Raw genomic sequence first — 25,132 nt, forward strand, 5'->3', positions numbered from 1 at the left:
AAACAGTATGTGGACACCCCTTCAAATTAGTGGATTCGGCTATTTCAGCCACACCCGTTGCTGACAGGTGTATAAATCAAGCACACAGCCATGCAATCTCCATAGACAAACATTGGCGGTACAATGGTCTTACTGAAGAGCTCAGTGACATTCAACGTGGCAACGTCTACGGACGCCACCTTTCCAACAAGTCAGTGCGTCAAATTTATGTCCTGCGAGAGCTGCCCCAGTCAACTAAGTGCTGTGATGGAGAAAAGGAAACGTCTAGGAGCAACAACGGCTCAGCCGCGAAGTGGTAGGCCCCACAAGTTCACAGAACGGGACTGCCGAGTGCTGAAGCTGCATATGGCAAGACGCATCATTCACCCAAGCTTCGTCAAAATCGGGCCAGTGCCGTCAGATATCGCTTGTGACTAACGTATGAGCGTACGGAAACAGATCCACAGTCTTCGTACTGATTTCATCGTGGGGGACAACAATCAGGGTGGTCAGGGATTAGAGAACAGGTGGAGGGGTGGCCGTCCTATCATGTCCAATCAGCAGCAGCAGAGAAGAATCCCAAATGGCATCCTATTCCCTTGATAGTGCACTACTTTTGACCAGGGCTCATACGGTCAATCAGAAGTAGTTCTTGATTAAGGGAATAGGGGTTCCAATGGCGATTGCAACCCAGAAACACAATCCTCCACTACTCCAATGATTCAGGTTAAGAGGATAGAAATGTATTTCCAATAGCCTGTTAACCCTCCCCTGACACAGCCACCCGCACAATTCCCTTTTGGACCCGACCCTTGTCCCCGAACTTAATTATAACCACCAAAACCACTCAATTAAGACTTCAATGGATAAATAAAATAGTACCTTCTCGTGTTTTTGTTATTCTTTGTACTGTGGCGTGGGGGGACTCAAGCACATTGACAGCGTTGTGCATTGCAGCATATAGAGAGCTGCGATAACCTGATAAGGCCCGGCCCACGCATGTTCCTGCAGTGGCAGGACTCAGGAGGGAGGTCTATAGAAGGGAAATGGGATCGGCAGCAACTGCGTGACAAACACGGACATCACTTAATCTAAAGGCCCCGTGGCTAAGTGGCGGGCCCCGAATGAAAGAGGAGCTCTGGACACATCGATCCGCCTTTACCACAGAGGGTGTGTGTGCGCGGCGTGTGTGTATATGCGTCTTTTTTTTGGTGTGTCTGTGTGCGCGCGAGGTTGTATGTGTACGTGTGCGTGTATGTGCCCGTTTGTGTCTCAGGGGACCACTGAGTCTGTCTGCTCTGCTCAGCCTCCCTCTCCATCCTGGTAATTAATCGGCCATTTGGACCTAGTTAGCTGCCTACCTCTCTCCACTCTATACAACATACTTTCCTGGAGCCTTGCCTGATGTAGCCCCTGATTGTTTTCCTCTGGGAGGCTGCACGGGGCATCCTGAGCGGATAGCACAGGGCAGGCTACCCCTGGTCTCAGTCAAACTACATTATGGACAGAGTTGGTGTGAGTGTTACTGAAACATCATTCCGGTATAAAGCCTAACAGACGTAAAGTATCTTTACGGAAAATCTCCTTTTTTAAATTTTTATTACTAGCACCGACTTTGCTGATAGCTACTTTACTGAGGAAAAATGGACTTACTATAACTGTGACAAGTGGTTGTCTCACCTAGCTATCCTAAGATGGACGCACAACTGTAAGTTGCTCTGGATAAGATTGTCTGCTAAATGACTACATTGCAAATGTAGCCCTTTCACCGTCTGCCCAATGGATGTCATACAGCTGGACAGACAGACAGACCAACGCACATACATGTCATTATAACAACAAACGACACACACTCACATTGTCCCCACCTCCCCGGGCCAGCCACTCACCCTCTCTAGGTCCTGGCGTAGGTGTGTGAACAGTTTGAGGCGTCGGTACAGCACGTCCTGCTCCTGCTGCGCCAGGTTATCTACCTCGTCTCTCTTCAACGTCACCAGAGGACGGTTGAAGTTGGACTTCCTCCTCAGCTTCCAGAACTGGTACAGGAAGTCCACGTGGGCGTCCGGCAGGCCCAGGCTCTCCGCCACGTCTTTGGGGTCCACCAGGCGGTAGAACTCGTCCTCCAGCTCCTGTAGCTTCTGTTTGCGCTGGCTGGCCTTCTCCCGCTCTATCTGGTCCCGGTCTGGACGCTCCACAGGCGGCAGCGGCCGCTCTGACGGCGGCAGCTCGCTGGTCGCTTGGTGGTGGTCCGGCGCAGTTACGGAGGCTCTGTGGTCGTTGCCGTGTCCAGCCCAGTCTGGTTTGCTGCTGGCACCAGCGTTGTTGGTGTGGTTACTGTTGCCGGCCATGGTGTTGTTACTGTTGCCGGAGGCGGTAGTGCTGCTGTGCTCCAGGCAGTAGGATTTGAAGCGCACTTCATCGTTCTCCGCCAGGATGGTGCGCATCTCAAGGCCATGGTCAAAGGCGCAAGTCACGTGGAAGGCCACAATGCAGGACGGCATGGAGCACTGGGGAGGGAGGGAGGAAGAGGGAGTGAGGTGAGGAAGCACAAGGGAGTAAAGGAAAGACAAGTTTCAAATATGAGTGTCACATCAAACACCGCTTCAGAGTTGTTAAACACGCATACAGAAGACGGGTACTCAGTCCCACAATCTGTAGGGGAAATAATAGTTGGTCTCTGATGATGTTGTCTTCACAAACATGGTAATGACTGCTCCGCATTACTGTCCCAACTCCTTCCTCTGCCACCACAGAGAGAAATATGCGTGACAGAGATCGTGTTCAGAGAAATTAGTGTTCTGCTAAATTTCCTCTGTCTGCCTCTATCCTGTCTACCCCAGACAAACAGGAGCTCCGCTATCTCCTCACCTGAGGGCAACACGATCAAAATAAAATCTTGGTTCCTATAAGTATCAGAAGCCACAGAGAACAACAAGCGAACCCTGATCTGTCCGTGCCTCCCTACATTACAACCGCAGTCTAAAAATCAAACCTCTGTTGTTGCCTTTCCTCAGGCCTATCCATTTCAGACCTCACCAAAGACTGCCTCTGGGAGAGGTCTCATGAGGGGATGAGGGGAGGATGGGGGATAGCAGTGTTTTCCATGCCATCAGAGAGCAGCAGAACAAGAGGCCCACATTCTCTAAGGGCCTGGGATGACAATGACAGGCCTGCTCAGCTCAGGGTCTGCGCCCCGAACGGTACCCTATTCCCTATCTAGTGCAGTACTTTTGACCGGGACCCACAGGGACACCCATACTGCACTATGTAGGGAATAGGGTGCCATGTGGGACAAAGCCAAGGTGTCCCTGTAGCTGCCTGGGAACTGGCTCTTCTCTGTCGCGCCCTCCCTCCCTCTTTCCCTTTCTTTCGCTCTGTCTACAGAGGCCCAACTCACAGAAGATATCACAGCCCACTTGTCACTCCGGCCCTCTCCTGTGCCCATTCTCTCTCTTTATCCCTCCCTCTCTCTCTCTGCCTCTTCCTCTCTCGCGCTGTTCTCCAGAGGCCCAACGCACTCCCATCACTGAAGCAGAGAGGAGAACTTGTGGCTCTGACTCTCCCTTTCCATGCTTTCTCTCTTCATCACAGTAGAGTATTCCACTTGTCTCAGTGGCTGTCTCTCTCAGTGCCTCTCTCCTGAGAGCCCATACAGCTTTGTCTGCCATGATGAGGCGAGAGAGATAAGCCAGAACTGGAAATCACTATTCCTCATCTCTTCACCCTGCAGCTTGGTAATGCCCTCAATACCAGCTCCCCACACTGACTCCCATTGTCAGTCCGCTAAACAATAAATGGAAGTAGTTATTTTCAGTCCAAATATATCACACTGTCTGGTGGATAGTGGATACAGATACAGTACGAGCGCTGCTGCTTCACTGCACCCTTCCTGGACATATCAACGTTATGGGACCATAGCCTTAGAATACGTCCCAAATGGCACCCTATTCCATATATAGTGCACTTAAAGTAGTGCGTTATGTAGGGGATAGGATGCCATTTGGGACACATACTAATTGATGAGCTACATAATTTTTTTTTTTTTAAAAAGGTGAGTATTTGAATATAATAATCCTCCAATAAAACATCAATCATAATTTGTCAGACAGCAATTCACTGAATACACACACTTGTGGTTAGTTAGTGTAGCCATTTCAGCTGTTTGGTCTCAAAACGGGCCCAGCTTGCTATCTGGGGATTTGTTCAGTATTCCGTGAACCATCATAATCCATACACAAGTAAGAGTCTACAGTTAAAATGGCAAGATGATAACATATATACATGTAGCTATCTCAATTGAATCAAACAGTTGTTTTCATTGCTAGATATTGTTCGCTATATGGCTAGCTAGTTAGCTAGACAGTTGCATACAGGTACCGTTCTAGTTTGCTTCGTCCCGCAACGAGCCACTGTTTACATGGCTAGCTGAGTTGGCCAGTTGCATTCTGCTGTTAATTTTGATTGAGGATGTGATAATCTTTTTCATGTTTGCCAGTTTGTCATTCATGTTTATCTAGCTAGCTACCGAAAATAGCCACTGTGGCGCGAACACAAATCAATTAGCAAGCTAATCAGACCGCATGTTACGTTATAGGGACATGCTAAGTTGGCTAGCTAGATAGCCACGATGAAATTATACCTAAATAGCTAGCTACTGTTTTTTATTTGCATGTACAACTAGCTGGCTAGCTAAATTAATACAATTTACATCTAGCCAGTTGGTAATTAAGAAACTAAATGTTTGCTAAATCTAGCTAGTTATCTTGTGTCTTCATTGACATTATTGGAATGGAAGCAGGTTAAGCGTGCACAGGGCATTTTAATACAGCTGTAGCAATCAACGGGAAATAACAAGCTATAGGGCATGAATTAATTAATGTTTAAACCCATAAGAGTCTAAGGGGGAGGATGGGGGGGTTCTACTAAGCTGTATGGAATTGTTTTAAGAAAGTCATACCAAGGATAATTTAGCTATTTGAATTTTAAGAGCCCTCGAAAGTGGATATCTATATATATATAAAGTGTTTTAATTATTTGATGACAAATTAGTTTTGGCCTTACTGCCAATACAAACGCATTGAATAACAGATTAACCACATGAAACGGATCTTCCCTTTAATTTATTTTTGGGACTTTTGTTCCGAAGTGTCAGTCCTACAGTATATCTGAGCGATATAAGAAAGATCAGGAAACATTTATTTATTTTGCACATATATTTAACCCCTTATTTTTGACACTAAACAGTCTCCAAATATACTTCCATAAATGTTTTCAATTGGTACCGGGGGACCTTAAGATGAGTCTTGAGGCGTGTGGGAGTCCTAGAGCAAAACAACTGACTTGGACGTGTTCACGAGAGTCTCATCTTAACATAGAGGCCAAACCATTCAGACGCTACAGACGATTTTTGGGATGTCTCATGGTCTTACAAACACTGCTCTAGCTCTGTCACATTTCACCGCAGATGGGAAGGTGCGACATCGACGGTTGGGGTGGATTGAGACGCATCCAATGCAAAAAAAACAAATATCTCTAGCTGAAACCGACAGATTATTATGGGGATTGTTTTATTATGCTAATTAGAATTCCAAGGGCCTATTTTGAGGGAATGTGTCTTTCAGCATAAACCTGCTCTCCGCTACTAGTACAAGGAGATGATTGAGGGTGAACACGCAAGACTTCAGGTAGTTTGTCTTTGTACTTCGAGCTTATTGTTTGGGAGTCAATGAATGTTATTGCTGGTATGCAAGGTTTTAATGTCTTGTCTATTTTTGTCTGCTTTCCTCCTTTATAGTTTTAATTGTCTGGAGCCTGGTGTTGTTGCGGCTAAGGAGGTTTCACTCAGATGTCACTATGTTTCAGCTGCTGTGCAATGTTGATGTCCTTCCTCCTTGTCCTGTCAAAGGGCAGGACAGATATACAGTACATTCTTAAAGTATTCAAACTCCTTGACTTTTTCCACATTACGCTACAGCCTTATTCTACAAATGAAATAAATCAATCTACACACAATACCCCATAACGACAAAGCAAAAACTGTTTTAAACATTTTTTGCAAATGTATTCTAAATAAACTCAAAACACATTTACATAAGTATCCAGAACCTTTACGGCGTACTTTGTTGAAGCACCTTTGGCAGCGATTACAGCCTCGAGTCTTCTCGGGTATGACGCTACAAGCTTGGCACACCTGGATTTGGGGAGTTTCTCCTATTCTTCTCTGCAGATCCTCTCAAGCTCTGTCAGGTTGGATGGGGAGCGTTGCTGCACAGCTATTTTCAGGTCTCTCCAGAGATGTTCGATCGGGTTCAAGTCCGGGCTCTGGCTGGGCCACTCAAGGACATTGAGACGTGTCCCGAAGCCACTCCTGCATTGTCTTGGCTGTGTGCTTAGAGTCGTTGTCCTGTTGGAAGGTGAACCTTTGCCCCAGTCTGAGGTCCTGAGCGCTCTGGAGCAGGTTTTCATCAAGGATCTCTGTACTTTGCTCCGTTCATCTTTCCCTCGATCCTGACTAGTCTCCCAGTATCTGCCGCTGAAAAACATCCCCACAGCATGACGCTGCCACCATGCTTCGCCGTAGGGATGGTGCCAGGTTTCCTCCAGACGTGACGCTTGGCATTCAGGCCAAAGAATATTGGTTTCATCAGACCAGAGAATCTTGTTTCACATGGTCTGAGTCCGTTAGGTTCCTTTTGGCAAACTCCAAGCAGGCTGAAATGTCCCTTTTACTGAGGAGTGGCTTCCGTCTGGCCAATCTACCATAAAGGCCTGATTGTTGGAGTGCTGTTGAGATGATTATCCTTCTGGAAGGTTCTCCCATCTCCATAGAAGAACTCTGGAGCCCTGTCAGAGTGACCATTGGGTTCTTGGTCACCTCCCTGACCAAGGCACTTCTCCCCTGATTGCTCAGTTTGGCCGAGTGGCCAGCTCTAGGAAGAGTCTTAGTGGTTCCAAACTTCTTCCATTTAACAATGACGGAGGCCACTGTGTTCTTAGGGATCATCAACGCTGCAGAATTGTTTTGGTACCCTTCCCCAGATCTGTGCTTTGACACAATCCTGTCTCGAAGCTCTACAGACAATTCCTTCGACCTCATGGCTTGGTTTCTGCTCTGACATGCACTGTCAACTGTAGGACCTTACACAGACAGGTGTGTGCCTTCCCAAATCATGTCCAATCAATTGAATTACCACAGGTGGACTCCATTCAAGTTGTAGAAACATCTCAAGGATAATCAATAGAAACAGGATGCACCTGAGCTGAATTTCAAGTCTCATATCAAAGGGTCTGAATACCTTTTTATTTTTAATACATTTGCAAACCTTTCTAAAAACCAGTTTTTCACTTTGTCATTATGGGGTATTATGTGTAGATTGAGGAGGGCCTATTTATTTTTTTATTTAACCCATTTTAGAATAAGGCTGTAACGTAACAAAACGTGGAAAAAGTCAAGGGGTCTGAATACCTCCGAATGTACAGTATGCGCTCAGGCTAGATTAGTTTGTTCATATCGTAACCTGAATCAAAGTTACTGAAATTATCTTATGATATAGGCCTAGGTCTAGATATTGTCTTGACCTTGTGGTGTTTGACGTTTTCCTAAATGTAGGCTACCACCTTCAGCACTTATCTTCGTTTTTTTAAGCACTACCTCACTGCTTCAGCACATGGCCACAGTCGCATGTGTTCTATTGTGAATTCTTTAAGGGATGGGTGGGTCTAAAGCCTCAGAACGATGCTACATGGGCCAACACAAAGAGCGGCACTGTAGCTGTTCAATGTGAAAGGTTATATTTATTATACAAGAACAGGCAATTTAATACTGTAAATGGTTTGCCTAAAGGGGTAACTTGGTGAGAACAAGAATCCTTTTGGGGAATTTGGTTAAAGTGTTACTTTTCTAAATACATTTCCCCCCCCTTTTTTTTTTTTTTTTTAAACATAAGACCGAAAATAGATGGTGGGTCACGTATGTGCTGCTAATGAGAAACTTAAATTAAATTAAAATGAAGAACTCCTTATCACACCTTCATGGCATCTTTAACACCCGCAGGTGCACTGAAATGCTAATATGAAAAAGGGGGGCTTACTGTGTGTGTGTGTGTGTGTGTGTGTGCGCTTGTGTGTATAGAATGTTGTGTAGAAATGCATCTGTCTGGCGATACTATTGTGTGTACTGGTGCAGTAAAGTGGTGTTTTCTGGTAATGTGTGTGTCTCACCTGTATGCAGGTGCCTGTGTGTTCTCGACACAGGCTGCAGAACAGGGCCCAGCGGCTGGAGGGGATGTGGGACACCTTGGTAATGGGCTCCATCTTCTCCGGGCAGCCTATACTCACCTAGATAACACACACACACACACACACACACACACACACACACACACACACACACACACACACACACACACACACACACACACACACACACACACACACACACACACACACACAAAACAGATGTGTCTTACAAGACATTAATACACACAGAACAGTTTTGACAGATGCTCATCAAGCACTTTGCTTCACAGACGTTAATACAGACTTTGAGGTTGGAAGTAGTTCTTTCACTGAATGTCACATTCTCTGCGAAGTCTATATTCCTAGAGCCCAGTGTCATCCCTTGAAGGGCTCTTCCCTTCCGCCCAGCTTCCGACATTCATTCCCCCACATTCATATTCCTCTATCTGAAAAGAGTATTTCTGTAAAGGCCTCATCCTTCATGCCCAGGCCCTAATAACTGGCAGACAATCCGGACTTCCTCCATCCCCTCCTCTCCCTGATAGTCCATGAAATGCTGCGTGAATCCTCCCCCATTCTGATTGCAGCCATTGAACCAGGCCTTTCACACAGAGTGGAGGGCTATGCTCTCTCGCTCTACGCAGGCATCACCATCTTCCTTCCCCTCCCTAGCTTTTGTCCTCTCTTGATTAGGATATCCAAGAGTCTTCAACTCTCAAGATGGAGGACTGGGTCTCTTTCCAAGTGTCTTTCTCTGAGTGTGTGTGCGCGCGCACGCCTTACTTTTCAAAAATCGCTCTTTCCCCTTATTCCGGCTCCAATTAGTTCACATTACCAAAATGCAATGAAAAGCTTTCATTTAAAAGTGACAACTGGAAATGAGGAGGAAATCAAGAGCCTGAAGGAAAGGCGGAAAATTGAAGTTGGCCTTATTTTGGAATAAGGGCGGAGGAGGGGTGAGGGGGTTTGGAGGGTTGCGGAGAGAGGTGTAGAACGGCGAGAGGTTCGAGCATTTGAAGTCTAAGTGAGAGAGATACAGCCTCAGCTGATGCCGGACCCTCTCAAAGCTGAAAGCCCCCCTGACGCCTATGAAATTCCCATCTCCGCCACAGCTTCTTATTAACTACCCCTCTCTGCCTGTGTCTTTAGTGCAGAGAGAGAGAGAGAGAGAGAGAGAGAGAGAGAGAGAGAGAGAGAGAGAGAGAGAGAGAGAGAGAGAGAGAGAGAGAGAGAGAGAGAGAGAGCGAGCGAGCAAGCAGGACGCAAATTAATTTCCTTTCAAAGACGTTGGTGGGGGAAGTAAAACAAGCAAGAACAACAATAAGAATTAGTCCAATCAATGTGACAGAATTCAATTATTGCTAAAAGGGTTCAGGACACCAAAAGGCACTTCATTAACAGGGACCTAAGCGCTTCACGCCGGTTTGAGCAGCGGGCCTTAGCGTAACCACATTTGTCTTATTGTCCCAGTAATGTTGATGCTCAAGGTGTGTGTGTGTGCTTGTCTTGTTTAGGAGTGGGAGCGTGTGTATTTGCATATATATTAATCATTCATATGATTGCATGTATTGAAGGTCTATAAATGTGTGTGTGCATGTGTATAATGTGGGGGTGCGTATGAATATGTATGCGTATGTGCATGTGTGTCTCTGTGCAGGTGTGTGTGCCCAGTGGGCTCACCTCGGGGATCCATAAGGCACAGCTGACGTGGACCCACTTGGTTCCACTGCGGGTGGGCTTCAGGGCTCCGCCTCTCTTGGGGCACAGCAGACATTTGGGTTGCACCCCCAGGGCGCAGGTTCGGCACAGCCAGTTCCCCTGTGGGACCTTCAGGATCCCATAACACGCCTGGGGAGAGACAGAGGGATGGGGGAGGAGAGTGAGAGAGGGAGGGAGGCGAGACGGAGGGGTGGGGGAAAGGGAAAGACGGTGGTGGAGATGGAGGAGAGAGGGAGAGGAGAGGGAAAGAGGAGATGGAGAGAGGGGGGAAGAGAGGGGTTGGGAGGAGATGGAGAGGATGAGGGACTATTTTCAAACATGTCAAAACAGTGGTGAACGGAGGAGGTTGATAGAGCTGTATAACTGTCAGGGGATTGTCAAACCAATTAACACCATTCCACCCAATAAAGAAAAAACTCCAGTCTAAAAAACTAAAAACATGAAGTTGATGTTTCTATTTCTGGGATGTGTTTTTCTTGCTGTTTATAGTCGTCAAATACCCAGAATCCCATGTTCAGGGAGAGTTTCTGTATGATCTGACAGTTGGAGGTAAGTAGTCAAAGAAATACATGAGTAGAGTATCTAATTTCTCCCCACAACTATAAACAAACCTAAATTACCACCTTTGACCTTTATGTAAATCTTTCCATGACCCAAAATAACTACAAATCCCCCCCCCATCCCCAATCGCATCCTGACCCCCAAAAACACCCGTAATACTGCCCAAACAGACTTAACGCTCACTAAACACGTACACCCTCTTTCAAAAGACAGGAAACTCTTAATATCCCTACAACTTCTAATTGTCCCCTCCTCTTCACCCAGTAAAATATCCCACCTCCACCCAACCCTCATCTGTACCTGATGTACGCAGATGTTGCACTTGTCACAGAAGACCATCTCGTTGCCGTCTTCTCCCTCGGGGGACCGGCACACGTCGCACACCACGTCCTCGTCGTACTCGATGCCCAGGCCCTCCTCCGTCTCTATGGCCTGCTGCATGTTCTCCTCACACTGGCTCTCCAGCTCCACCAGAACACGCTCCATGGTCAGCTCGTCCAGCTCCGGCAGCGCTGAGGGAGGGAGGGTCAGTGTCACAGAGGGTCAGACACAGAGGGTCAGGTCAGAGTCATACATTTGGGAGAGAAGGAACAGAGGGTCTAGTGAAGGGTCACAGTTAGTCACATGGCTAAGGCTAAGCCGTCACCTATGGGAATTTATATCGGACTCAAGTAACTCGATTGGCACGCGTTTTGTGTTTAACTCAACTGTTTGTCTTTCATTCGCAGAACATTTTGTACTATTAAACCCTGGCTATAAATTGATCTTGTACTTCTTCGGATTCTTGCCAAATTCTAACAGCCACAGCCGAAAGCAAACGGCCATGTGTCAGACCATGTTTTATAAGTACTGGGAAAAGGACTCCCATGGGTTACATACTGTACAGTGTTCAGTGATTAAAGAGTTGTTTTTAAAAGCAAACCAGGAAGAAGCTGAGTTTAGTTAACCATTCACTTCGGAGCCTGTGACATTTACATCTTGTAAATAGGGAGAGGCTAGAGGAACAAACATTTCAGTGGGAACACGTGTGTGTGTAAGTACATAACTTCATGTGGGGAAAAGAGAGAGAGCGAGAGAAAGAGAAATGGAGTGAGGGATGGTGGTAAAGCGCGAGAGAGAGAGAGATCAAAATAAAAGATGGAGCATGCTGTATCAGCCTATCGGTGTTGCGATATGGCATTATACTATAACCCGGCAACAAGCAAGTGCTTGTTTGGTCTAGACATTGGGGTTATGAGAAGCAACCCATTTGAGGAAAAACTATTTAAAAAGCAGCGTAAATAAGCCCGGGCCTGAGGGATTTAAAAATGCAATTATATTTCTTATCTATGAGCACAAGATCAGATTGTAAATAAACTGGGTCTGTGATGTGGAGAGAGAGTGAGCTTCAGGGTCAGCTACAGTAGCCCAGGCCAGCCAGCCAGAGAGCGGTTGATTGGTTGATAGAGACTGGGCTCAACAGTGGGAAGATCCCTCTGTGTGGACAGAGTGCAGGGAGGCGCACCCTTCTGACCCCCAAAACTCCTCTCTCCAACGTCACTACTCCACAATAAAAGAGAGATGAGGAGTAGTGGAGTTGTAGAGTTGTAGAGAGGAGGACTGTGTGTGAGAGGGTGAAGTGTTAAGGCACGGACACACCGGTGGCGTTGGCCAGCCGAGAGTACTTAGCACCTCTGAACAGAGTGCCGGCCCGTAATTTGCAAAACCCCGACCGAACGGTGAAAGAATGAACCACTCTGACCAGCACTACCAACCCTCCCTGGCCACAGGCCCCAGATGGCGAACGGCAGACCATCACTCGGTGCCATGCTTTTTCTCCTTTAAAATGTGTCTGCAGTTTTGAGTTTTGAGGACGCAAGTTTTCACAATGGAGTAGAGGTACAATAGTACGGTCATACTGCAGGATGGTCATACAATTGCTGGTAAAATGCTGATCCACATTAGCCCAGTAAATGTGTGAGATAGTTGTTTTACTAGCTTTTGCGTCATATTCTAGACCAAATGCTCAAACTAACAGATGCAACAAATCGATAGGCTAATAAAGTCCTGTTGACGTCGATTTGAAGGTTCTCATTCCAAATGGAACCCTATTCCCTTACATAGTTCACATGTCCTGAACACAGGCTACATAAACAATGCGCGAGCGAGAGGGAGGGAGGGAGGGGAGAGTACATAGAAAATAGAAACAGCAGAGCCCTATGGACCCTGCTCAAAAGCAGTGCACTATAAAGGGTGCCGGGTTGGGACTTCGAAGAAGTCTCTCACCTAGTTCCCTGAACTCCTGGTTGACCAGCTCCAGCCAGGACACGTCCATGTCATCCAGGTCATAGCGACTGTGGGGCTCATCGGTGGTCTTCATGTCCCTCTGGCTCAGCCCCAGGCCCAGCACACACCCCCGGCCTTGGCCCTGCACAGGCCAGTAGAACGGGATACGCCCCACCTCCGGTAGCATCCTGTCAACACACAGAGAGAGAGCGAGAGAAAACAAACCGTTTTAACTTTTAGTCCATTTGTATTTCATTAACTGACAAACATGTACAGTGAAGGATATAAACATTTTTTGAAGGTCAAACATGCTTGGACTTATGAGCCAGTCAAGGAATCGTTTGATCAGGGCCCACCAGGGTTCTGGTCAAAAGTAGTGCACTATACAGGGAACAGGGTGCCATTTGGGACCATGGAGTGACATCCTGACATTCCTACAGTGGACCAGCCCTAACAGACCTCCCTGTCCTCTGTTCAATACACAGGCCCTGTGTTGTGTCGGTCTGCCCAGACATGGGGGTATGTCAGCAGCACACAGGGAGCCCTAGGCCAAGGGGGGGGAGCATAGCTGGAGTCAATCATCTTCTCTGTCTGAGCAGCGTGTCACTCTCCCTGTGAACGGTACACTGAACGGTACACAACCTAGGGTTTTCCAGTCCTATCAGTGCACAAAGAAACAAAAACACACACACACACACACACACACACACACACACACACACACACACACACACACACACACACACACACACACACACACACACACACACACACACACACACACACACACACACACACACACACACACCTCGTCATCTCCTCCACCTGTACTCAAATCGTGACCTTTGAGTGAGTGGGAAGCGATGTGATAATGACAGATTCAGTCTCTAATCTTAAACAGGTCATATCCTCAACATCACCATGGCTCCTGCTTCACTGCGTCGGAGGGTGGGTAGTGTACAGGCTGTTTACACAGGCACGCTGTGTGTCCAAAAATGGCACCATATTCCTCGCGGTGCTCAGTCAAAAGTGGTGCACAGTATAGGGAATAGGTTGCCATTTGGGACGCACAAACACTTTGCTCTCCACACTTCCTCCACTTCCCTGGCCGACACGTCTGATGTAAAACCATGCAAATAGTGTGAGGCCTGAGAAATCCCCCTACAGCTGCCTTACTGCTGCTAGCAGCCCGTTGCCTCCATCACACACACTGTGATTTCCATCTAAAAAAACAAAACAGGAAAATATAAAATGTGAGTGGTTTACATTCGCACGCGGGGGAGAGAATCATTCCATACATTTTCATACAGAGTTGCTGTGTCTTATTATGTAGGTTATCTTTTCATTAGATAACCCCCTTCTACTGCCCTGCCCCCCCCCCCCCCCCCCCAGCTTCAATAACTATAATTAAATCCGCAGGCAGGACCAGCTAGCCTAAAGGTGTTCAGAGCTACAGGAAGTGTGGATTGTCTGAAGTGGTGATCACTCGTGGAGTTTGCAGAGACGCAGGCAGAAGGTGGCTAACCTAATGCTCCTTTTTCTCTATCATTTCCAGCGTAGTGTATCTATGTACAGTGGCTGACTGTAGATGTCTTGTGAAAGTGGAGGGAAACCACAGGGGTGAGGTGAGAGAACGGTGTGTTCTCTCTGGCCAGGGTCACATGTCCTGAACACAGGCTACATAAACAATGAGCGAACGAGAGGGAGGGAGGGGAGAGTACATAGAAAATAGAGACAGACAGTAAGAGAGGACAGAGAGAAAGAGAAGAGGGGGGAAAAGAGTTGTTCTGGGCTGCCAGACTGGGTGGAGTCACAGCGATGTGGGCAGGAGGGCGAGATGACTCAGGTCAACAGAGATTATGAAACAACAAACCCAGACAGAACTAACTCTAGACATGAGGGGACAGACAGTAAAATTAGAGGCAAATGTATCCTAGCTACCCATCTTCAGTTAACTGGAAATACGTCTTCAATAAGCTGACTACGAAGGGAGCTGTAGTAACTGTTGTTATTTTGTTGTTGTGCAATCCTTACAAAGGTATCACTGGCAGACAAATGCATGCTGGTCTGGTGTCGCGTGGTCTAGTTCAGCGTTTCCCAACAGTACACTTTTTTTTGTTTTGTAGCCCTGAACAAACACACTTCATTCAGCTCATTGAGGGCTTGACGATTAGTGGACAAGTTGAATCAGGTGTGTCTGTCCAGGGTTGCAATAGAAATGAATACCGTTGAAGGTACTCAAGGACCAGGGTTGGGAAACACTGGTCTAGTTGGTAAGAGTGTGGCGCTAGCAACGACAAGATTGTGGGTTCAACTCCCGCAGTGATCACATGTACTGAAATGTATGCCCTCACTGTAAATGTAAGTCACGTAAGGATAAAAGTAGCATATATTATACATTAGTATGGCCTAAGGCTATCAGAGCTATATCATTGCTATATTATTGACTAAATCCTAGGTTCCAAGTTACCATCACTCCTGTCTAAGGAAGGTAATTGCCCAAGACACGAGTGGGGAAACAACAAATATTTGGATATTCCCTCGCTCTCCTTTGAGTCCCGGCTTCACAGCAGAGGCAGCTTTGATCCTTCTTTGCCCTGTGGAATATTTATCTAGAGCGGGGGGAGAGCTGAATTACACAACAAAAGGGCTTCAGACTCTCAGCTCCTCCATACCAAACACCAGTACATGCTTCCCTTCGCGCAACCCCAGACCCAGAGGGGATGTGGCTTTGGGTTTTATTGCACACTGACTGGCCTTGGGGGATCTGGAGTGTGTGTGTGTGTGTATCTTGCGGCTACTGTACCCTCCGTGCGAGGCTCAGAGAGAGAGAGCTACTGTACAAAAGAGGGGCAGTGTGTTAGGAGTGCTAGTGAGTGAAGAGGGAGAACGGGAGATAGAATCAGAGAGGGCTAGTGTGGAGAGAGAAAATAGAGGGGCAGCAGCATCTCAGGCAGCAGACGCACAAAGCAGACCTTTGTGACCCCCTTTGACCACCGCCCCCACTAAGCCAATCAGGTGGCAGACGCGCCAGGCCCGGGGGCCGAGCCTGTCCAGTCACGGCTGGGTCTGGCCGGGGACGGGAAAGTGGGCGAGCATGTTGCCGGGCCAGAGCAGAGAGAGCTCACTCCATCAGCCTGTCTGCAACCCACAGGAACATTTCGGATGCTACACTGTCAGCTCTCATTTTGTCTTCCTACCCCACACAACTACGGCCTTGTTTGGAAAACTTCTAAAGTTGCATCCTTCCTTGAGATGATCACTGATGTAGAAAGGATTGGATAGGTTCACACAGCGTAGCTTCCACAACTCTTAACCAATGGCATAACAGATCAGCGATTTCTAAAAGGAAACGAATGGCATATTTTAAAACATGTTTGGACAGGGCCTTGGTTCAAACTTCAGGGAGAGAAGTTTCCCCTAACCAGTGATAGAGGGTTTTATATTTATAATGTACAGTACCAGTCAAAAGTTTGGACACACCTACTCATTCAAGGGTTTCTCCTCATTTTTACTATTTTCTACATTGTAGAATTATAGTGAAGACATCAAAATTATGAAATAACACATATGGAATCATGTAGTAACCAAAAGCGCAAAACAAATCAAAATATATTTTATATTTGAGATTCTTCAAAGTAGCCACCCTTTGCCTTGACAGATTTGCACACTCGGCATTCTCTCAACCAGCTTCATGAGGTAGTCACCTGGAATGCCTTTCAATTAACAGGTGTGCCTTCTTAAAAAGTTAATTTGTGGAATTTCTTTCCTTCTTAATGCGTTTGAACCAATCAGTTGTGTTGTGACAAGGTAGGGGTGGTATACAGAAGACAGCCCTATTTGGTAATAGCCCAAGTCCCTACTATGGCAAGAACAGCTCAAATAAGCAAAGAGAAACGACAGTACATTACTTTAAGACATGAAAGTCAGTCAATGTGGAAAATTTCAAGAACTTTGAAAGTTTCTTCAAGTGCAGTCGCAAAAACCATCAAGCGCTATGATGAAACTGGCTCTCATGAGGACCGCCACAGGAAAGGAAGTCCCAGAGTTACCTCTAATGAACTGATCCTCTGCAGCAGAGTTACCAATCTCAGAAATTGCAGCCCAAATAAATGATTCACATAGTTCAAGTAACAAATATCAACTTCAACTGTTCAGAGGAGACTGCGTGAAATCAGGCCTTCATTGTCAAATTGCTGCAAAGAAAAAACTACTAAAAGACACCAATAAGAAGAGACTTGCTTGGGCCAAGAAACACGAGCAATGGACATTAGAACGGTGGAAATCTGTCCTTTGGTCTGATGAGTTCAAATTTGACATTTTTGGTTCCTACCGCCATGTCTTTGTGAGAAACAGAGTAGGTGAACAGATGATCTCTGCATGTGTGGTTCCCACCGTGAAGCATGGAGGAGGTGGTGTGATGGTGTGGGGGTGCTTTGCTGGTGACACTATCTGTGATTTATTTCGAATTCAAGGCACACTTAACCAGCATGTCTACCACAGCATTTTGCAGCGATATGCCATCCCATCTGGTTTGGACTTACTGGGACTATCATTTGTTTTTCAACAGGACAATGACCCAACACAGGGCTATTTGACCAAAAAGGAGAGTGATGGAGTGCTGCATCAGATGACCTGGTCTCCACAATCACCCGACCTCAACCCAATTGAGATGGTTTGAGATGAGTTGGACCGCAGAGTGAAGGAAAAGCAGCCAAGAAGTGCTCAGCATATGTGGTAACTCCTTCAAGACTGTTGGAAAAGCATTCCAGGTGAAGCTGGTTGAGAGAATGCCAAGAGTGTGCAAAGCTGTCATCAAGGCAAAAATGGCTACTTTGAAGAATCTCAAATATAAAATATATTTTGATTTGTTTAACACTTTTGGTTACTTCATGATTCCATGTGTGTTATTTCATAGTTTGATGTCGTCTTCACTCTTATTCTACAATGTAGAAAACACTAAAAATAAAAGAAAAACCATGGAATGAGTAGGTGTGTCCAAACTGTTGACTGGTACTGTATGTGATCATCCCCTCATGGTTGTGATTTAGTTTCGGTGTTGGGTAACCTGATCCTAGACGTCTACCTCGAGGGCAGTTCTCAGCACAGTTAGGCCAGCAACCTTCACCAGGGGTGGGATGTGGCTTGAAGACATGAGGAGAGCTAACGTCATGACCAGAAGGTTGCAAGCGTGTCGCCGCGTTTAACAGACAGTAAATGTACTTCACACCACAGCAAGTGCAAAAGGACCACGTCCCAAATGGCACTACGTAGGGAATAGGGTGCCATTTGGGACTCAGACCAAAACACCACCCACTGATTTGTCATCTTCCTGGATAACATGTTTACCCCCCAACACCTCTGATGTGGATGACATTTCTCAGAGAGGGACAGAAACAGCACAGTGCTTTATTCAACCCGGTGGGGGCAGAGACAAGGCCACCAGCAGGCATGGGAACACCGGCTCCTGTTTCTATTCTGTTTCTGTTCTGTTCTGTTTCTGTCAGAGGAAGGAAAAACACAGTAGATCTATCTTAAGCTAGTCATTTACAGGTGCACGTTGGTGTTTGTTAGGAAATAGAAAAAGCGGAGACTCCCACTCACAGTTTTCACCCAAGTGCTAGACAATGTTAAGAGACTGAACTACAACAGCACAACAGTAAAAATTGAAATGTTGCAGGAAAACACTGTGGGAAATCGCTTCTTCTCTGCATTGGTCTCACAATACACCCCCCCCCCCATCTCCATCTTTTCATGCCTCTTTCCCAATCTCTAGTGCCAACTCTGCCAGGATGTATGAGGTTTTCCACTGTGCCCACCCCTGCCCCTCATCCTCAGATGACCCCATTCCCACCCCCACCTACATCCACAGAGCAGCCAACCGGAACAATCAGGCCAGGCTTCCGCAGGGCTTCCTACCCCGGAGTGCCAAAGGCAGGGGCACCCATGTCTGGGACTGGCTTAGATGTCTGTGTGTGTGTGTGTGTGTGTGTGTGTGTGTGTTTCTGGTGCAAGGGTCAGCTGTTTGTTCACCCGCACCCGCCTGCAATTGCTGATAACCCATCCGCAACCACCCAACTATATGTGATGAAGTGAAAATCTGAGGCCCGCACCCGACCCTAACCTGCAAATATAGAAAATGCGTTGTCGGCTAAAAAAAAATTGACAGAGGGTGCCTGATGTAGATACGTTTCTGCTTATAATTTCAGACATTTTGGTAGGCTATTTGTTAGTCAACATGTCTATAATTAGATACAGGTAGCTTCTCCTTTGTCATTGCACGTTGCCCTAGATGACTAAATAAACACTTAGTCAACAGAATGATGTAATAGAGCGATAGAATGAATGCTTCAATCCAGTTGACATTGGAGAAGTTCTCTCTCATCTTTCACGGGAAAAAAGACGCTTAGGTATTGGGGAGAAAATACAATAAAGCAAAAAAACCGGAAAGATTTTCTGTGGAAAATGTCTAAATGACATTAGTTTGACCGGTTGTAAGGAAAAATATGTCAAAACGACCCAACGTGTTTTGATAAGATTTCAGTCCGGTTTCGATGCATATTTTATGTGCTTGAAATATGATCGGCTTTTATGATGAAGACAGCACCTCTACAGATGATATCTAACTGAGCAAGCAGAAAGAAATCAATTATATTTCTCCACTTCTGTTCCAAAGTCCACATTTTTCCTACATTTGGTGTGAATGCTTCATTCTGCAGGAGTTACTATTAAGGCTATAGCTTATTCGTCGCAAGGGACTAATACTACCAGAGAACATTGGTTATGTACAGTGGCAAGAAAAAGTATGTGAACCCTTTGGAAATACCTGGATTTCTGCATAAATTGGTCAATACATTTTATCTGATCTTCATCTAGGTCACAACAATAGACAAACAGTCGGCTTAAACTAAACACACACAGGCAATTATACGTTTTTTCATGTCTTTATTGAACACACCGTGTAAACATTCACAGTGCAGGGTGGGAAAAAAATATGTGAACCCTTGGATTTAATAACTGGTTGACCCTCCTTTGGCAGCAATAACCTCAACCAAACGTTTTCTGTTTTTGCGGATCAGACCTGCACAATGGTCAGGAGGAATTTTTGACCATTCCTCTTTACAAAACTGTTCCAGTTCAGCAATATTCTTGGGATGTCTGGTGTGAACTGCTCGAGGTCATGCCACAGCATCTCAAATCGGGTTGAGGTCAGGACTGGGCCACTCCAGAAGGCATATTTTCTTCTGTTCAAGCCATTCTGTTGTTGATTTACTTCTGTGTTTTGGGTTGTTGTCCTGTTGAGTCACCCAACATCTGTTGAGCTTCAATTGGCGGACGGATAGTCTAACATTCTCCTGCAAAATGTCTTGATAAACTTGGGAATTCATTTTTCCGTTAATGATAGCTAGCTGTCCAGGCCCTGATGCAGCAAAGCAGCTCCAAACCATGATACTCCCTCCACCATACTTTACAGTTGGGATGAGGTTTTGATGTTGGTGTGCTGTGCCTTTCCCCCCCTCGACACAGTGTTATGTGTTCCTTCTAAGCAACAACTGTAGTTTCATTAGCAGGATGGCCACTCCTAGTGAGAGTAGCAACAGTGCTGAACTTTCTCCATTTATAGACAATTTGTCTTACCGTGGACTTTCTTTTAGAAATACTTTTGTAACCCTTTCCAGCTTTATGCAAGGCAACAATTCTTAATCTTAGGTCTTCTGAGACCTATTTTGTTCAAGGCATGGTTCACATCAGGCAATGCTTCTTTTTTTGTGAGGGTTTTTAATAGGGCATGGCAGCTCTAACCAACATCTCCAATCTCCTCTCATTGATTTGACTCCAGGTTAGCTGACTCCTGACTCCAATTGACTCCAAGTCATTAAGGGTTCACATACTTTTCCCAACCTACACTGTGAATGTTTAAATGATGTATTCAATATAGACAAAGAAAATACAATAATTTGTGTGTTATTAGTTTAAGAGCACTATGTTTGACTATTGTTGTGAATTGGATGAAGATCAGATCAAAATTGATGACCAATTTATGCAGAAATCCAGGTAACTCCAAAGGGTTCACATCATTTTTCTTGACACTATTTATTACCCCAGAATGTACGTTATAATTTTTTTATGATGCATTTGGCGATGTTCAATTAATTTGCAGAAAGCGTATAAATGAAAGCATTCACTGTGAAAGTCGATACATGTAGGCACTTCATACATTGCCTTCTGAAAGTATTCAGACTCCTTGACCTTTTTCACATTTTGTTACGTTACAACAAATCCTCAATCTACACACAATACCCCATACTGACAAGGTAAAATGTATTAAAAATTCAAAACAGAAATGCCTTATTTACATAAGTATTCAGACCCTTTGCTATGAGACTCGAAATTGAGCTCAGGTGCGTCCTGTTTCCATTGCTCATCCTTGAGATGTTTCTACAACTTGATTGTAGTCTACCAGTGGTAAATTCAATTGATTGGACATGGTTTGAAAAGGCACCCACCTGCCTGTCTATATAAAGTTCCCACAATTGACAGTGCATCCTAGAGCTGGCAGCCCGGCCAAAATTAGCAATCGGGGGAGAAGGGCCTTGGTCAGGGAGGTGACCAAGAACCCAATGGTCACTCTGACAGAGCTCTAGAGTTCCTCTGTGGAGATGGGAGAAGGAAAAGGACAATTCCAGAAGGAAAATCCTCTCTGCAGCACTCCACCAATCAGGCCTTTATGGTAGAATGGCCAGACTGAAGCTAATCCTCAGTAAAAGGCACATGAAAGCTAGCTTTGAGTTTGGCACCTAAAGAACTCTCAGACCATGAGAAACAAGATTCTCTGTTCTGGTTTCACCAGAACAGTCTCCGAATGTCCTTGAGTGGCAGGGCCAGAGCCCGGACTTGATCCCGATCGAACATCTCTGGAGAGACCTGAAAATAGCTGTGCAGCAACGCTCCCCATCCAACCTGACAGAGCTTGAGAGGATCTGCAGAGAAGAATAGGATAAACTCCCCAAATACAGGTGTGCCAAGCTAGTAGCGTCATACCCAAGAAGACTTGAGGCTGTAATCGCTGCCAAAGGTGCTTCAACAAAGTACTGAGTAAAGGGTCTGATACTTATGTAAATGTAATAGTTTTTAAAATTTAAATTAAATGAATTTAAATTTTTACCTTTGCAAAAATATCTACAAGCCTGTTTTTGCTTTGTCATTATGGGGTATTGTTTGTCGATTGAGGAATATTTTTCATTTAATTTTTGAATAAGGCTATAACGTAACAAAATGTGGAAAAAGTCAAGGGGTCTGAATACTTTCCGAATGCACTACGCGCAGCACTTCGTTCAATTTACTGAATCAGTTAGTTTTCTTGCTCAAACCGCGAGTAACACCTGTAAAACTCAGACATTTTCTCAAAACACAGGGATGTAGAGTCGCACGGGACTAGTATCATCATAGGACTTTAGTTTACCCAAAAACAGTAGTTTATTCTGGTTAGTCAGTCAATGTCCAGATTTTAGTTTCCTTTTAACCCATCTAAAACAGTAGGCTACAGTCCCCTTGACATGCCATAGCCCTATTCAAAATCCTGTCGAATTGGGATAGAGTCTCATAAATCATCACATCATCTATCCCACTGCTATCATCCTCTTACCACCACCAAATATTTCTCAGACATTACTTTTCTGTCCCTCCCTTCTCTTTATTTTCAACTCACCTTTCGCAGCTTTTGTCTTATTGAATTAAACTTCGACAAATCTCCTTTTTGCCTCCGCAGATTGACATGAACTTTTTCTGCCCTTCCCAAAAGCATTATCTGTACAGTTAAACCCTAAAAATGTAGGCTTATGCAGTAATACCAGATAGACAAAAATAAAATAAAATCCTCAATGTAGCCTATATAAAAAATTGCACAATTATACATTAAGGAATTCTTAAGGTTTTGTTTCTCTTTATTCAACCCGCCCGCCACCCACCCGCCCTTCAGCCACACAATATTTAATGACCGTAAACCCGCCCGCCCAGCGGATGTAACCGCTGGGACCACGGTTATGATTCAACCTGCGCATCACTAGTGTGTGTGTCTGTGTTTTTTTTTAACTAGCCGCAACATTGACCTGACCTATGCAGGAGAGGAAGATAATTATTAGAGACGGAAGACCTAGACAGACAGAGAAACTGAAATCATCAGAAAGATACTGTGATGCATCAGCATCTTCCCCCAGCAGAGTAAAGTCCCCGCCGAGATAGACAAACGGCACAGTGTTTAATGCGAGTCATAGCAACCCCCTCAGTCAGATATGACTTTAAAATGTTCCAGTGACAAAATGGATGAAAGCCCTAGACCCATAGGGCTCTGGTCAACTGTAGTGCAGTATGTAGGGAGTAGGGTGCCATTTGGGAATCATACCTCTAGTGAAATAGCTTGCACTGATAACAGAATGAATTGAGGGGGTCAAGAGGAATTTGTAATTTCATTCATTCTTTGAGGAACCGGGAAATGTAAAAAAAAATATATAAATAAATGACTCTGCACTTTAGATGTTATTGCTGGATAGTCACTTTGAGAACACAAACAATTTAGCCTCTCTCACAATGACAACTAGCCTAAACCGATTCAGAATGTGGGGATCATTTTTTATTTTAATCAAGCACTAGACAAAAGCAGATAACAACAGTGTCTCTTTCTCCGAAGTCGTCAGGCGTGGCACACAGAGGGTTAACCGGAGCCCCGACTGAGTCTTTTTGTGTGCTGCCATTTTGTGATTCCTTCAGATGCCAATGCGGTCTGCCCAGGAATGCCAAGCGTGTTGTCATGGATATGGCTGAGCCTTATTAAGAGCCATATTCCTGTGCCTCCTTACTACAGTCACTCTCACAACAAGAAGAATCAGTCTAGCCGGCTAGGGTTTTACGTTTTACTGTGCTTCCTACTAGCCTTTTTTCTGTTTTCGTCCCCATTTGTTTTCTCTTCTTCTTCCCAAAACTCTGGCAGTTACCCTACACAGAAAAACACTAAATCGCAAGCCCCCTTCCCACTCCCCCCCCCCCCAAAAAGGCACATAATAATCCCGCTTGGGGGGTTTTGAGGTAGGGGGAAAAGTGATTTGTGTTAGGGGCTTGGGGAATGTTTTCATTCACATTTTCCACTGAGTCAGTTGCGAGCCAGGAGACAGGGAAGGGAAGGCTGAGAGGCTGCTGCCCAGAGCAGGACTGGCACCGCGCCAGGACCTTACTTCAGGTCTCACAGCTCCCTCAGTGTTTGCATCCACCTCCTCCCTTTTGTCCCCCCCTCCTTTTTTGTTGCTAAAACACTGCAGTGTGAAGAAATTCAGCAGAGCTAGCTTCCCTATCTGTCCCCTTGATTAGGAAGCTAAAGAGGAGGGGATTGCCAGGCAAGCAGGCAGGGAAGCGTCGAGCTAGCTGCTAAACAGGCTACACGTATGCTAACAGTCAGGCTGCTAGCTAGCTAGCGCTTAATGGCAGGTTAGTATGTGTTGAAGACACCAACCCTCTAGAGGAAGAACGAATACCTCTTTACATAAACGATTATGCAACATCAGTCCGCAAGAGAAGTGAGAAAGAGGGAGAGAAAGATGGAGCGAGGGAGAGAGAGAGAGAAAGGGGAAACGCCTCCATTGTTTTCTGCCAGGTTCAAATCCTTATTGCAGGACACACATACATTTCTGTGTACAGCAGCTGTATAGCTCATTTATATATTTTCCACCATTCATATTCAATCAAACAGGTGGAAGAAAATAAGGGAATGCAAGGCATTGGAAAACATGTTGAAAGTGGTTTTATCTATCAGCACTGCATGATCTGTGTGTGTGTGTGTGTGTGTGTGTGTGTGTGTGTGTGTGTGTGTGTGTGTGTGTGTGTGTGTGTGTGTGCAGGGTGTTTATGAAAATGAAAGTGTGTCAGTACTTATGTACCACAAGTTTCTATTCAATGCACCTGCACATTTGCGTGTAGTTGTCTAGTGATAGCAAGAGAAAGCAAGCTATTGCTCATGTTCTGAGAGCCCGAGTCCTCATTACATGTATGGACTGTATTCACAAATTGGAGTGTGTGTGTATGCGTGTGTGTGTGTGTGTGTGTGTGTGTATGCATGTGTGTGCATGCGCCTGCCTGTTCGTATAAGTGATTAGGCTACATGTTACAGCTTCCTGGTAGAGATGGTGATCTAACAAAGAAAGACCAGTTCTCAGAAAGCTGTTTTCCCATTATTGCTATTTTCCAGGTAAAACACCATAAAAACAGCCAGGCAGGCATCGCATTCATCCACCAGTCTCCATCATAAATCATCTCCACACACGCAGAAAGTTGATGAAAATGTATGGCATAAAGAGTGGAGTTATTGAATTGGGCCGTGTAC

At 45.5% G+C, this 25,132-nt stretch overlaps 1 protein-coding gene across 2 annotated transcripts in view; it reads right to left on the reverse strand.

Annotated features, from left to right (window-relative positions):
• The window catches only part of LOC120031954 (protein Jade-1-like), a 139,075-nt gene that overhangs the window by 47,573 nt on the left and 66,370 nt on the right, over nt 1-25,132 (reverse strand). For both annotated transcript variants that reach the window (XM_038977823.1, XM_038977832.1), the window contains exons 5-9: nt 12,763-12,950; nt 10,798-11,009; nt 9,898-10,065; nt 8,200-8,316; nt 1,869-2,486 (exon numbers count right to left, since the gene is read on the reverse strand). In XM_038977823.1, coding sequence (XP_038833751.1) covers nt 1,869-2,486; nt 8,200-8,316; nt 9,898-10,065; nt 10,798-11,009; nt 12,763-12,950 — 1,303 coding nt within the window. The remainder of the gene's footprint in view (nt 1-1,868; nt 2,487-8,199; nt 8,317-9,897; nt 10,066-10,797; nt 11,010-12,762; nt 12,951-25,132) is intronic.

Source organism: Salvelinus namaycush, chromosome 3 (assembly GCF_016432855.1).
Source record: "Salvelinus namaycush isolate Seneca chromosome 3, SaNama_1.0, whole genome shotgun sequence".
Lineage (NCBI taxonomy): Eukaryota > Metazoa > Chordata > Actinopteri > Salmoniformes > Salmonidae > Salvelinus > Salvelinus namaycush.